We start from the raw sequence: 13,696 nt of genomic DNA on the forward strand, positions 1-13,696 counted from the left end.
TCAAATCTACAAAATACATTTATTAATTTATAAATTTGCTGTACATTATATACAAAAAATAATAATACAAATTGCGCTTGTGCTTTACAAGCTTGTCATCTATTCTGTGGACATTTTTTCCTAGTATGACCTGTAATGAATAAAATTAAATTAAACAATTTAAAATTTTACAAAGATTTAAAATAATACAACATTTTTGTAATCATTTTTTAACTGTTAAAACTCAATTCAGTTTGATTTGACACTAGTGCATTTCTGATGAACAAATTTTTTTTCAAAAAAAGAAAAAATGCTTAACAGAAAGAAATTTTCAAGGATCCCTAACTAAATGTAAATGAAGTGTCTTTTAAGTTAATTAACTTCTTCGGTTGATACCCTGAGTACGTTTGAGCATGTCATCTCCAATTATCAAAAATCAAATTCGTAAAATTAATAATATTTACCTTTTAGATAAACTCATATTCTTAGATCATTAACGATACAAAGTTAATTAAAATAGAAACTAATAATAATATCTACATGGATAAAAAATATTTTACCACATTTTCCCATTAAAACAAAGGTAAATTCTGATTCTAATTTTTACTTAAAAAATTAGTACATATATACAGTGAGTGTGTTAATCTGAAAGTGAAATTCAAAAAAGAATGTTAGGAATAGATAAAAATATTTTAGGAATTACTCTAAAAATTTTAGGAAGCAAAAATGTCACATAGAAATGTAATGTATAAGATAAAAAATATTGTAATGCTTGAAGTATATATATAAAGCATGTTTAGACATTCATAAAGTTATTTCATCAAAAAAATCTCTGTTGCTTAGAACTAGACAAAATTTTATTGCAAAATAGCAAAAATTCAAAGGTTAAAATTGCAATAGGTTTAAAGCAAACCCTGAAAATTTTATTTTATAAAAATTAAATTTAAAAAATATGTGTGCATAATAAATAAATAGATTCACTTGAGCGAATTTGCAACAGATTACAGTTCATGAAAATTAGCTTCTGTAATAATAATATTTAAAAAGAAGTTTTTACTTTAAATTTTTTTGAAAAAAACTAATTTGGTCTAATATTCAAAATTCGTATTCCTAAGAAAACAATTTTCAAACAATATCAAATAATTACAGTAGTAAAAGCGTTGTCAAATAATTTTCAATAAAAATACAATTTTATAAATTACCAATGTTCAAAAACCTGATTTAATTAAAATGAATAGATAAATAACAAGATAAAGTAGTAAATAAACCTTGATTTGGTGATGAAAATAATTTTTAACAAGAAACAATCGATATCATACATTTTACAACATTTTAATTGAGATACATAATTGGTGATTTGTTTATAGCATCAATCAAGAAGAGATGTTTTATAGTATTGGAGATATTTCAGTAAAGTTTGATCAAAATATCACTTTAAGGCATTTTTTATTTTAATAAGTTTGTAAAATATATTTGTAGATAAACCAGTGGACAGTAATCTAGTCATCCGAATCGACAATCTGTGACAGGTTGCTATTATTTTCGTTATTTTAAAATAAATCAAGATAATCTTGAACAAAATCCAATCTGTTAGGAAATACTACGAATTAATATTTGGGTCCCTCCACAGGTGTTTTTAGGATTATATGTAACATATAGGATACTTCTCAGCTAAATTTTGACATTTTTGTATTTTTTTCACAATAAAAATGTAGATAAAATAAATATAACTATTTTTATATTTAAGTTATGAAATATTTTTCCAGCAATAGTATTGTCAAATTTATTTTTATTTTAAAGAATAGCATAATTTTAGTAAGAAAACACAAATACAGCTAAATTTGTACATTTTCAGCAGCAGAATTTGCTTAGTTACAAAAAAGATAATGAAAAAGCTTGGTTTTAATTACAATAAATGTGGTAACAAAATCAGGAAGTAAAATGAAAATGCTAACAAAAATCAGAATGTAAAATAAAAATGTTGAAGAAAATCAGAAGTACAAAAAAAAAACTATCAGAAAATCAGAAGTATACATTTTTGGCAATTTATTTTATTTTTGTAATAATTAGTTCTTATAAGTTTTATTTATATTTTATTTTTACATTAATAATATTTTTGATATACAGGTTTAAAAAAAATTAAAGCTCTATAGCTTAACGTTTATTGTTATTTTATACAGTACTTTTCACAAAAAAATTCTTCTATTACCATTACATTTCGTTAATTTAAAAATGAAATTCAAAATAAATAAGAAAATAAGGTACTAGATAGAAAAAAGACATAACATATTATAAAAACATTTTTATATTCTATTTCAAAATCTGAACATTAAAATTAAATCGAATCTGTTAAAAAATATACAGTTCAAAATAAGAACACCTAAATTGAAAAATCAGTCAGAAGTATGTTGAAGGCAAAGCCATACTCAAAGACCGGGAAATAAGGATGATTGTTTAAGGGTCTGGCCAAATTTCCCTACAAAAAATGTTTTTTTTTCTTTAGTTTTTTTAAAAAAAGAATTCCTTTATGTTTATATATAAATTACAATTTTGAATAAATGGTATTCAAACAAAATAAGTCTTTTTGTGCTTTGAGGAAAGGGGCCACAATAAAATTTGCTCTGGGGCCTGTAAAACCTGAATCCAGCCTTGACTGAAGGAGCATTATGCAACATATACACAGTAACAGATGTGTAACTATTTAAAAAGTTAATTCAAATGAATAACTTAAAGAAATTAATATTTGTCAAACTTACCAGGCTGAGAACATATACCACATTTTCTCTGTTTAGATGGCCCACCAGAGGCAGAACTTGCAGGTCTTTTATTTGAGGGACCAGCCCTTGACCTATCAAATGCTTAAAGCAAAATGCATAATTAAAATAGATTTTTATGAAATATATCACAATAAGGTAAATTTTACATGATTATGCACTTTATTGCTTCATTCATAAAATTTTAAATATATTAAAATATACAATGAAAAGGCAAAATATTCTGAAAATAAATATGAAATATAAAATATACATTTTAATCAAGCACTTAATTCATTAAAAAAAGCAAAGCAATTACTAACAAAAAAATTGAAAGTTATTTAAAATATATATAAAATTGAAATGCAGATGTTAACATACGGATATAGTAGAAGTTCATAAAAAACTGCAATCTGAAAAAAGTTATAACACAGCTGTAAAGTGTAAATAATTTATGTTCCACGACATGGAGCTCATTCTGAATTTCTTCAACTTTTGAAAAGTAAACAATTGTTTGACAGTCGACTTTTTGATTGATCCTATTTATAGATTGCGTGTCTTGTCATCATTTAATAATAATTCTTTTTTAATGTTTTAAATAATTCTTTCAAAAAAGCAAATTTCAATAAAAAAGTTAAAATTTTAAAGAATAAAAAAATACAATTCAATATTTCTAGAAACCTAGGGAACATTCCTACAGAGTTTGGTTTGATCATTCTGTTTAAAATGCTCCAATCAAATTCTCAATTTCTAAATGTATATTTCATATGAATTTTTATTTTGATGAAAAAAATACAATAAAAAGTGTAAAAAAACTATAGTGTTGGAAAATATTTTGTATTAAAATGAAAAGCTTGTTTACATTTAATTTTAACAAATAATAACATTATAGATAATAACAATTATGAATAATAACATTTTAATTCAACAGAAAATAATTTGATCATAACTAAAAGAGAAGGATGGAATGTCTCTATTCTTCTTTTAAACATTAAAACTTTTAATCTGTTTTTGAAAAGCATGTCAAAACATCTTGAAATGAGCTCAAAAACTCAAATCAGGGAATTCACCCAACAAATTAAAGAAAATATGGTCTGAAAATCCATGTGAAATTATATATATTATAATTGTTAGATCTTTAACTGAAGTTTACCTTTGGTTAGTTTCATTTCCCTTTTGCCAAAAATTTGGTAGAAATAACTTTTATAGTAATAATTTGAAAAGCATTTGTATACTGATTTGCAGGTATATAAAAGTAAATTAATAAAAAAATGAACTTCAATAAAATATAGAAAATTAAAATAAGAACAATGTAATATTTTTTTAAAATATACTTTCTTACAAATTTAATTAGAATTCAGTAAATTTCATACATAAACAATTAATGTTTTCTGAATTCAGTTCAGACATTTCTTTATAAATTTTGTTTTCATTAAGAATAAAACTGTTATCATATAGCAGAGAATAAATAAAATTCATTTTTTATTTAAAAAAACATATTAAAAATGCAATTATAGAATGAACACTAAGAAGAATTTTTATGCATGGCCAGATTCAAAAAATAATTTTAATTCAATAATTAAAAATTAAAATTTTTTTACCTCCTGAATTAGCATTAGAAAAACGACCATTAGTATTTGTGTCATTCTCATCCATCCATTGAAAGAATCCACATTCACCTGATCCACGTGGTTTAGGACAAGCGTAAAATTGCCGGCCTTGATTGGCTCCCTCTTTTCTCACTGTCAATCTGAAAAATGCATTAAATAATAATATGTTTGAAGTAAAATAAAGAAATATATATATAAAGATGACATAATTCTTATTTTACATGAATTCTGTTCAGACTTTTCACTGCACAACTTTTGTTTGATGCTTCTTTTCATAGCTTTAATTAGCTATAAATTATTTAAAACAATTATGTCATATTTCATGATACAAAATCAGTTGGATTGATTTTCATTTAATCAATTTTTTGAATATCATTGCTGCCAAAAATTTGCCAATAATAAGATTTAAAAAATAATTTTAAAATAAAAAATTATGTTTTTTATTTTTATACATTTGAAGAAATTTACAAATTATTAATCTTTAAAAATGAATTTTCAGTTTTAAATGCTTAAGAATATTGCTACATTGAATAACATTTATCCTCCAATATTGTTCCTGAATACATTTTCGTAATGTAGTACAACATGCCCATGTGGCTGACTAAGTTACCCTAACCTTCGGAAAGGTTTGTTAACTCTTTAAGATTTTTTTAAAAAATATTATTGTAAAAAAAATTACCAACTGAGCATTTTGATTATTCTTTATAATTTTCAATTATATTTTATGATTTTTGATTAAGCATTATCAATACTAAAAAGCATCATAGTCACTTACAACTTAGCTTCCAATTGACACCTGCATTGTTGCACACCTCCTGATGTTGAGTTTTCATTTGAGAAAGATGTAGATGGTTGCCTATAAAACAAAAACGAAATGTTCCTCACGATATTAAACATGATAATAGTCACATGACCAAATTCTATACACAAAATAAAATACAATACTCTCTAAAAACTGCAATTTTAAAATATAATTTGCACCTCTCCGTACAATTTGCACTGATTTTGAATGTAAACAAACAAAATAAGAGGTTTAAGTTAAATTTTAGAAACTAATATAATGTTCAACAATTAAATTTTGTAGTTTAATAACATTCAGCAATGCAATACATTTTTAGACATTATTTTATTTTTAGTTTATAAAAGTCAAGAAGTTTCTGCTTAATTTTCCATCTGCTTTATTTTCCTATCTGCTTAATTTTCTTACAAATAGTAATATATTCAAAGAAAACTAGATAAAAGATAAAAAAATTTATAATTAACTATAAATTATTATCAATGAAATTTAATATTCATCAGTTTTTCTTTTAATATGTTAACCTTTATATACTCGATGCTTGATTTAATGACCCCTTTAGTCCAATTTAAAATAAACAATATACCCCTATATTGTGACTACATTAAATTAGTGCAAATATTTACTTACATTTCACAAATACTGGATTTATTTTGGCAAAAACATATTACACTTTAAATATATTTGTAACTAATATGTATTTTTTATATAGAGCAAGTATTTTTTTAATATAATACTTTGAAGGCTTAAAATACATTTGCATTTTTTCAAATGACATCTTTTAACACTGCTCATAAACTTTAGTCAATCATTCAGTGCTCTTTCTAGATTTCAAAATTTTGCTTCGCAAGAATGATGCCATGATATTAGAACACCTTGTTCTTTTGACCACCTCTTACAACACTTAAAAAAGAGAGAATGATTATACGGAATGAATATTTTATAAGTTTGATGAATATGTTGAATCCTTTGAAAAGAAATTTTGAAAGGTTATGATTGAACATGAAACTCTTGATTTCTAAACAATAGTGCAATATACATCTGAAGTTCTCAATAGTGGTCAGTGCACTGTGATAACAGAAACAAATAAAAGATCTAAACAGTGCAAAGCAGCTGGTCCCAAGCTCATACTAGCCAATCTTCAAGAAAAAATAATCAAGAAGATTTTTAAAAATATCCAGAAGATTTCACACGTGAACATGGGTCATTGCGAACATCATTTTCTTAAAGGGAAAAGTTACCATGTATCAAAATCAAATACAAAAATAAATGTACTTCCTTTAATAGGTCTAAATAACTTAGTAATGAAACTAATATATACTACTAGAAAACAAAATAAAATCTTTGAGATTAACCAAAAATACATACGCATTTAGAGATAGAATGTTAAAATTTAGCATACAATTATTAAAATAGAAAAATATGCAAAATTTGCCATTTTTCTAAAAATAGGAAAAAATTCTTAAAAATGGTTTATGCACATAAAATCATAAAAACTAAAAGAAGGCTTCTTGTAACAATTATAAAAAAATTTTAAAGTAAGCAAGCTCTGCAGATTTTAAAAAGTCTACTATAATTGATTAATAAACTGTGGTTCTCTTATATGTTAAAAATAAATAATGCAACTCGCAACTTAAATTTCTGATCAAATAACTATAATTATATAATACTTCATATGAATATTATATTTATACTTTTTTAAATATTATGTATTTATTAAATACTTTCTTTTCATAATTAGCTTTTATATTTAATTATTATGTACTACTCATATAATGAGTTAAATGGTTCAGCTATTTATAAATTTTTTAAAAAAAATTTAGTTTTATCTATAGAGATTAATTATATAAAGTATTTTGCATAATTTCTGCAATTACTATTAAGTTTATTTTTCTTCTTTTTTAAAAAAAAAAATAATAAAGTCAGGAGAATAACCATGAATATCTTGCAACTATTTTTCTAGAGTGAAAAATTGGACAGATCAAATGAAGAAACAAATTTCGTTGAACTATCAGTTTTTATTAAAAGAAAGAGAACTATTAATATACAAATCCTTATATTGACAAAAAAATAAAATAGTTTTTTTCTTACCAGGGATTATTTGATACCCTTAAAGGTACATTGTTTACAGTTGCAGGTGAATAATTATTCTGATGAATTGACGATGATGCAGTCTGATTGATAGGAGAATTAGCATCATCTTTCCAAAGAAAAAAGCCACACTTTGAATCTTGAGGCTTAGGGCATGTATAAAACTCTCTACCTGAAAGGGAGAGAAAATGTGTCGGATTAAACTTTAAAAAAAAGTAGTTATAATTTCATTGCAATGACTACACCTACCCTTATTGGGACCATCTTTCTTCACCCTATAAATGATGGCGTCTGTGCCACAATTACAGACAACATCCTGACTAGGTAAATTAGAAGTATTGTTATTTGAGGGGACAGGGCTGAAAAGACAAAAAGAAATCTGGTTATCAATTTCCTTACGTACTCTGATACATTAGGACAATAAATAATAAATAAAAAAAGTACCACTTACTACTAAGTTTATAAGTGTATATGAAATGAAAAGAACTATTTTATCAAGTAACCATGCGAAAAATAATGAATAGATTTTCTTACTGAAATGGTTGCCGAGATGATTGATGACTAGACAAAAATGAAGAACTTGGTACTGCTCTTGAGGAATTAGCAGAGCTTGGCACTGCTCTTGAGGAATTAGTAGAGCTTGGTGCTGCTCTTGAGGAATTAGTAGAGCTAGGAGCTGCTCTTGAGGAATTTATAGAACTTTGCAATGTTCTAGATAAACCAGAAGAATTAGAATTGCTTCGGTTGTTATTCGATATTCGATTTGCAGATTCATATCCACTATCAGAACTGAGATTTCTAGACACATTCGTGGAGGAGGTATTAGAATCTATAAAAATTTATAAATATTTTAGATTGCATTCTTTTAGACAAGTTTTATTAAAAGTACATAAATAGAACTAATTTTAAGAAAAAAAGCACCTAATTAACTAATAAAGTATTTATAGTAGAATAAAAGTTTTGTTATCCTTGTTATTTTTATTATTGAATATGGAATGCCTTATTCCGTTGTCTAAATATTATTGAAAGTTAGAGGAACTAGATATGACTTTTGAGATTGAGTGATTTTTTGGAACAGGGGTGAAAAATGAGGAAAGACACAATTCTATTTCCCAACACAATTATTAAGAAAAATAATGTAACTCAACTAGAATGACAGGCCTTACAAATAGAATCTAATACAAAATGATAACAGGTTGAAAGAAAGAATCAATGGAAATATTACTTCTGGTAACTGTTATAGGATGAGCACCCATAGTCATCATTAGATCTGAATCACAGCCAGCTAAACAGCTATCAAACCTAATATAAAATAAAATTCATCAATATTTAAACGATACAAATATTTAAAAATAAGGAATAGATACTTAATGGATTTTTAAGAACCCATCATTAAGGATCAATTGTGCTATAATTTTTGAAGTAATGCTAACAAAAAGTTCCCCCTATTAATTTCATTAAATTCAATTAAATTTTTATAAAGATCAGGAAAAGGCTAAAGATATTTACAAAAATAAAACTAGCTGTTGAATAACAATTGGGAAAGTAAAACTATTAAAAATTTATTTTTCTTAGTAGAAAAATCAAATTACTCATTTATAAAACATGAATTTAGGTCTATTCTCATATACTGCTGAAACGTGAGCACTGACTGAGAAAAAAAAACTCTTGCCATATTTGAAAGAAGAATTTTGTGGAGCATATTTTCAGGGATTAATGTAAAAATTAGGTATCAGAGAAAGAGAACCATTTTTGTAATATACAAATTATATTAAGAACCAGACCTTATTAAAATTTAAGCAATTCAGATAATATCACATTAATATATTACATAAGTTTATTATTATCTCGGGCAACAAGCATTTATAAGAAAAGAAAGTCATTGTAACTTATACAGCTGCTATAACCCTCCAAATTAAGTTAATTATAAAAAATTAGGTAAAAATTACTTAAAAACTTGTCTGGTTTATTTTAAACAGTTTTTCACGATATAAAAAACTTAAAAAGATAAAACAGTTCGCCCCAAATAGCTTAAAAATCAATGTAAAAAGTTTAAATGATTTTACTCTAAATCTTTAATAAACATACAAAAAAAAAAAAAGACAATTTAATAAAAATCATAAAAACACATCAGAATATAATTTTTAAGTAAACTTACTCATCAGGGTAAAAAGGTCTCATGGAACCAGCCTTGAATTTCATTTTTACTTTTTTCACCCTCCTGGGAAGACACTAAAAATTGTCATGTGGTAAATTAGAAAATTTCAAAAGTAAATAAATAAATAAACAGTTTGTAACTTAATATGTTAAAAGGAAAAAGTAAAAATTAATGTTGTACTGAAAAACACTAGAATTCTTTCACAAACTAAATTGTTCACATCATTAGAATGAACTAAAAATAGAATTTCAAAGATACACATATTAGTAAACACAGTTTGCATTTTAAATGTAACATTATAAAAAAGGCGGCATAAACTGAAGTTTGTAGCAATGACATAGCACAGGCTGGTATAATGAAGTGGGGAAGGTTTTGCATATGGAAAAAGTTATCAATTTCAGTTAATTAGATTTAAAAAAGATATAATGTTAGAAAAAAACTGCAGGAAATATGAGTCAACTCATAGTTTGTATCATCAGGGATCTGTCTAAGTTTTCTGACAGGTATCTATTTAGTGAAAATTTAGACATAATTTTTGAAAATTAAAAATTATACTAAAAAATGAACACAAAAATATGGATTTATCGTTTTTTATGGGATACAAAGATAAAATTTTAAGAAAAAGTATTTTGTGAAATTCCTAAAGTTGAATTTGTGAAGGTACCGCTAAACGGTAGTAAATTTGGCCTGGACAGACCCCTGATCATAATAGCAAAATTTACTGCATTGATCAACATCACAATCTTCATTAATCCAATTTGTCCGCAACACTAATATAGAAACTAAAACTCGAGGGACAAGGTAGCCCCCCCCCCATGAAGGGCCATGGACTACTGCGCTCATTCCAGTTTCCTTAACCTTGGGCTCTGGGGTGCAGGAGCTGCTGTTCTAGTATGGTGGTCAGAAAAATGTAAAATTCCCGAACATGCTTGGTGCTCATTTTAATGCCAACTAAAGAGATGAAAGAGTCAACCTTGTCCGAGAATAGAACTTAGGCCCTGTGGCACAAGAGCGTGAAGCTTTACTTCTGTGCTGAGTGGTCAGAGACTATCATTGTAAATATCAATTATAATTTAATAATAGCAAAATGTATTTATATAAAGGCATATAAAAATTATTATGAAAAAATAATGCTGCAAGGAACTTATGTTAGTTAGTATTTTTTATATAAAATAGTTTCAAAAAGTATAATAATGATTCATATAGATGAATCATTTAAATTAATTAAAGAAAATTATTTAGAATTTTTTTAAAATCATTAGTTTTCTTAAACTCATATAGTTATCTACGGATTTTATAAAGGAACAAATTTTATCAACAAACAGGCAAACAAATTTAATAAAGGAACTGAAACCGATAGTAAGTGAGTAAATTTAAGAACTAAGATTGATTTTTTTGGTTTTCCTTTCATAAATTTTTTAGTGATAAAAAAATTTTTGAGATGAAAAATAATATTCAGATATTGTGATCATTAGCAACACCTGCAACCATGTTGCAGGGTTTCTGCTATCAGATTTTGCAATTAATAAAAATAATCGCCCCTTGTAATATCAGTGTAAACTAGAACTCTAAGCACTGGTTTTAGAAATTCATCAAATAATAAATACCTACCGAGTAAAAAAAATTAAAAGTCAAAAAATAAATATATAGCTAGTTATTTCAAATTAAAGAAAATATAAGGTAATATTACTCACATCAGGACATTCAGCATCCAGAACTGAAATCTGTTCTAAACTATCAGGTAGCCACATAACTGCATTGCAATCAGGGTAGGACATACAAGATAGAAAGAACCTTTAAAAAAAAATTCATTGCATTAATACTTTTTTTAAATTTATATGTTACTGCTAAAGCTCAAAATCCATTAATATGCATACTACCTTGCTAATCTGCATATTAACTAGTGCAATCTGTTAAAGTGCTAAAACAGGGGATTTCTGCAATTTATTTAGGTAATGTCCTATTTAAATGTTTTGAAATGATGCTTCTGTTTATCTAATGGCATAGTAGTTAAAGTATTAGGAAGATGTGGGTTAACGTTCTCTGTACCATTTAAGATTAAAAGTTTGTTTCTGTCATTCGTCAATAATTTTTTTTTTGTATTGATTGATTTGATTCTTCAGATATTGAAAAATAATTAAGCTATATATTTAGTTAATTTCCTGAATTTTAATAATATTTTGAACCGTTTGGTTTTTTTTATAACAGTTTTTGAAGCAATAGGTATAAGCATTTCTAATAGTTGTTAAAGAGAAAAAAAATCTGAATAACAAATTGTAGCAATTTTTGCATCTATATATTTTTTCTTTCTTTTGTTTGTAGCAAATGAAACTTATTTTAATTGAAATGCATACTGTATCACTTAAAATAACAGACAGGCAGAAGAAGAAAAATCAATTACCCTCTATTGTCTCTTTTTGTCCGTAAAACAATATCACCAGTTTGACACTTTGGGCATTTCATAACGGGCATAAGTTGTGGTGCGGCAGCATCCTCTAAAAATTCAGATTGTTTTAAAGAACAACATTAAAAAATGATAACACCATTTACCCCATAAGACATTCTTTGAATGATAATTAAAAATAAGGCACAAAAAAAGAATAAAATTAAAAGTTATACATAACAAGGAGCATTTAAATGCCTATTATTGCTATAATAAGAGTTAAATATTTAAGAATATTGCAAAACGATTTTACACACTATCGTTGAATGCATGGAATCATTTGGATATTATTTTTCAAATTTTAAAAGTACTAATAATGACATTTTGTTAAGTCATTTATTAAAAAATAATTATTTAAGCTCCAATAATTTAAAAATAAATAAAAAAAACTTTTGATTTCATTAATTTGATAAATGTTGTAAAACTTAAACAACCTTTGCGTGATTAGTGAATTTATGCTTATTAGAACTTTATTAAACAGAAAAAAAGTCAACATTGTAGTTATTTTATGTCTATTTTTTTTATAAAGTAATGGATTAAGTACGCTACTGAAGAAGTACAAAAAATAGTCAACATGAAATTAAAAGCTTGTTATTTTTCTAGTACTATAGAAACTTTCTGATTCGATACATAGCAACAAAGGCGGTCTATAGAAAAAAAAACAATACGTAAGAAGATAAATTATAGATAAGGGTTACATATTAAATTCCATTTACAAGTTAAAAACAGTTTAATAAACTAATTTACAGAATTCTGAAACATTTACAATTTATTTTTTAAGCTCTAGCTTAAAATAAAATTTTAAAATTAGAAAATGTAATTTTATATCAACTACATTATACTTGAAATAATCAAAAACTTTTATTGTAATAAATAATTTAAAAAGACAAGCATTTATTTTTTAAAAAAAGTAATAAATTTCAAAAATTCTTTTTTAAATGCCTAATAAATTAATGCAAGATATATAATAATAAATAATTTTAAAAAGTGAGGGAGAGAATAAATCATTCGAAGTTTTCAACACTAATATGACTGACTACTGTGAAATCTAAAGAAACACACAAATAAAAACTTTGTTTTGTTTGTAGAAAATGTAATTTTATATCAACTACATTATACTTGAAATAATCAAAAACTTTTATTGTAATAAATAATTTAAAAAGACAAGCATTTATTTATTAAAAAAAGTAATAAATTTCAAAAATTCTTTTTTAAATGCCAAATAAATTAATGCAAGATATATAATAATAAATAATTTTAAAAAGTGAGGGAGAGAATAAATCATTCAAAGTTTTCAACACTAATATGACTGACTACTGTGAAATCTAAAGAAACACACAAATAAAAACTTTGTTTTGTTTGTAGAAAATGTAATTTTATATCAACTACATTATACTTGAAATAATCAAAAACTTTTATTGTAATAAATAATTTAAAAAGACAAGCATTTATTTATTAAAAAAAGTAATAAATTTCAAAAATTCTTTTTTAAATGCCAAATAAATTAATGCAAGATATATAATAATAAATAATTTTAAAAAGTGAGGGAGAGAATAAATCATTCAAAGTTTTCAACACTAATATGACTGACTACTGTGAAATCTAAAGAAACACACAAATAAAAACTATTTTGTTTTGATTAAACCTGTTATAAATTTTTACTACTCACTTATAACAGTTAACACAAGTTAAAATTATTAACTTTAATTTTACATCATTCATGACTATTTGTCTCTTATAGACCAGCATAATAAAATACGCATTTTTGCTCACATACTTTCACTAGTAACTAACAAGTTATGTCAATAAATATGGAAAGAGTAAATAAGTGAGAATCATTCTCAGAAATCTGATAACTTGTAAACG

General features: G+C 25.0%; 1 protein-coding gene across 1 annotated transcript in view; it reads right to left on the reverse strand.

Annotated features, from left to right (window-relative positions):
* Top3alpha (topoisomerase 3-alpha) overlaps positions 1-13,696 on the reverse strand; it is a 36,514-nt gene continuing 22,818 nt past the window's right edge. The window contains exons 19-29 of the mRNA XM_087151947.1: positions 11,789-11,882; positions 11,082-11,181; positions 9,388-9,461; positions 8,455-8,531; positions 7,764-8,058; positions 7,475-7,588; positions 7,230-7,397; positions 5,118-5,198; positions 4,334-4,482; positions 2,736-2,837; positions 1-130 (exon numbers count right to left, since the gene is read on the reverse strand). Coding sequence (XP_087008073.1) covers positions 96-130; positions 2,736-2,837; positions 4,334-4,482; positions 5,118-5,198; positions 7,230-7,397; positions 7,475-7,588; positions 7,764-8,058; positions 8,455-8,531; positions 9,388-9,461; positions 11,082-11,181; positions 11,789-11,882 — 1,289 coding nt within the window. The 3' untranslated portion in view covers positions 1-95. The remainder of the gene's footprint in view (positions 131-2,735; positions 2,838-4,333; positions 4,483-5,117; positions 5,199-7,229; positions 7,398-7,474; positions 7,589-7,763; positions 8,059-8,454; positions 8,532-9,387; positions 9,462-11,081; positions 11,182-11,788; positions 11,883-13,696) is intronic.

The sequence above is a fragment of the Parasteatoda tepidariorum genome, chromosome 9 (genome assembly GCF_982258835.1).
Source record: "Parasteatoda tepidariorum strain Cologne lab strain chromosome 9, Ptep-v5.0, whole genome shotgun sequence".
NCBI classification, from domain to species: Eukaryota; Metazoa; Arthropoda; class Arachnida; order Araneae; family Theridiidae; genus Parasteatoda; species Parasteatoda tepidariorum.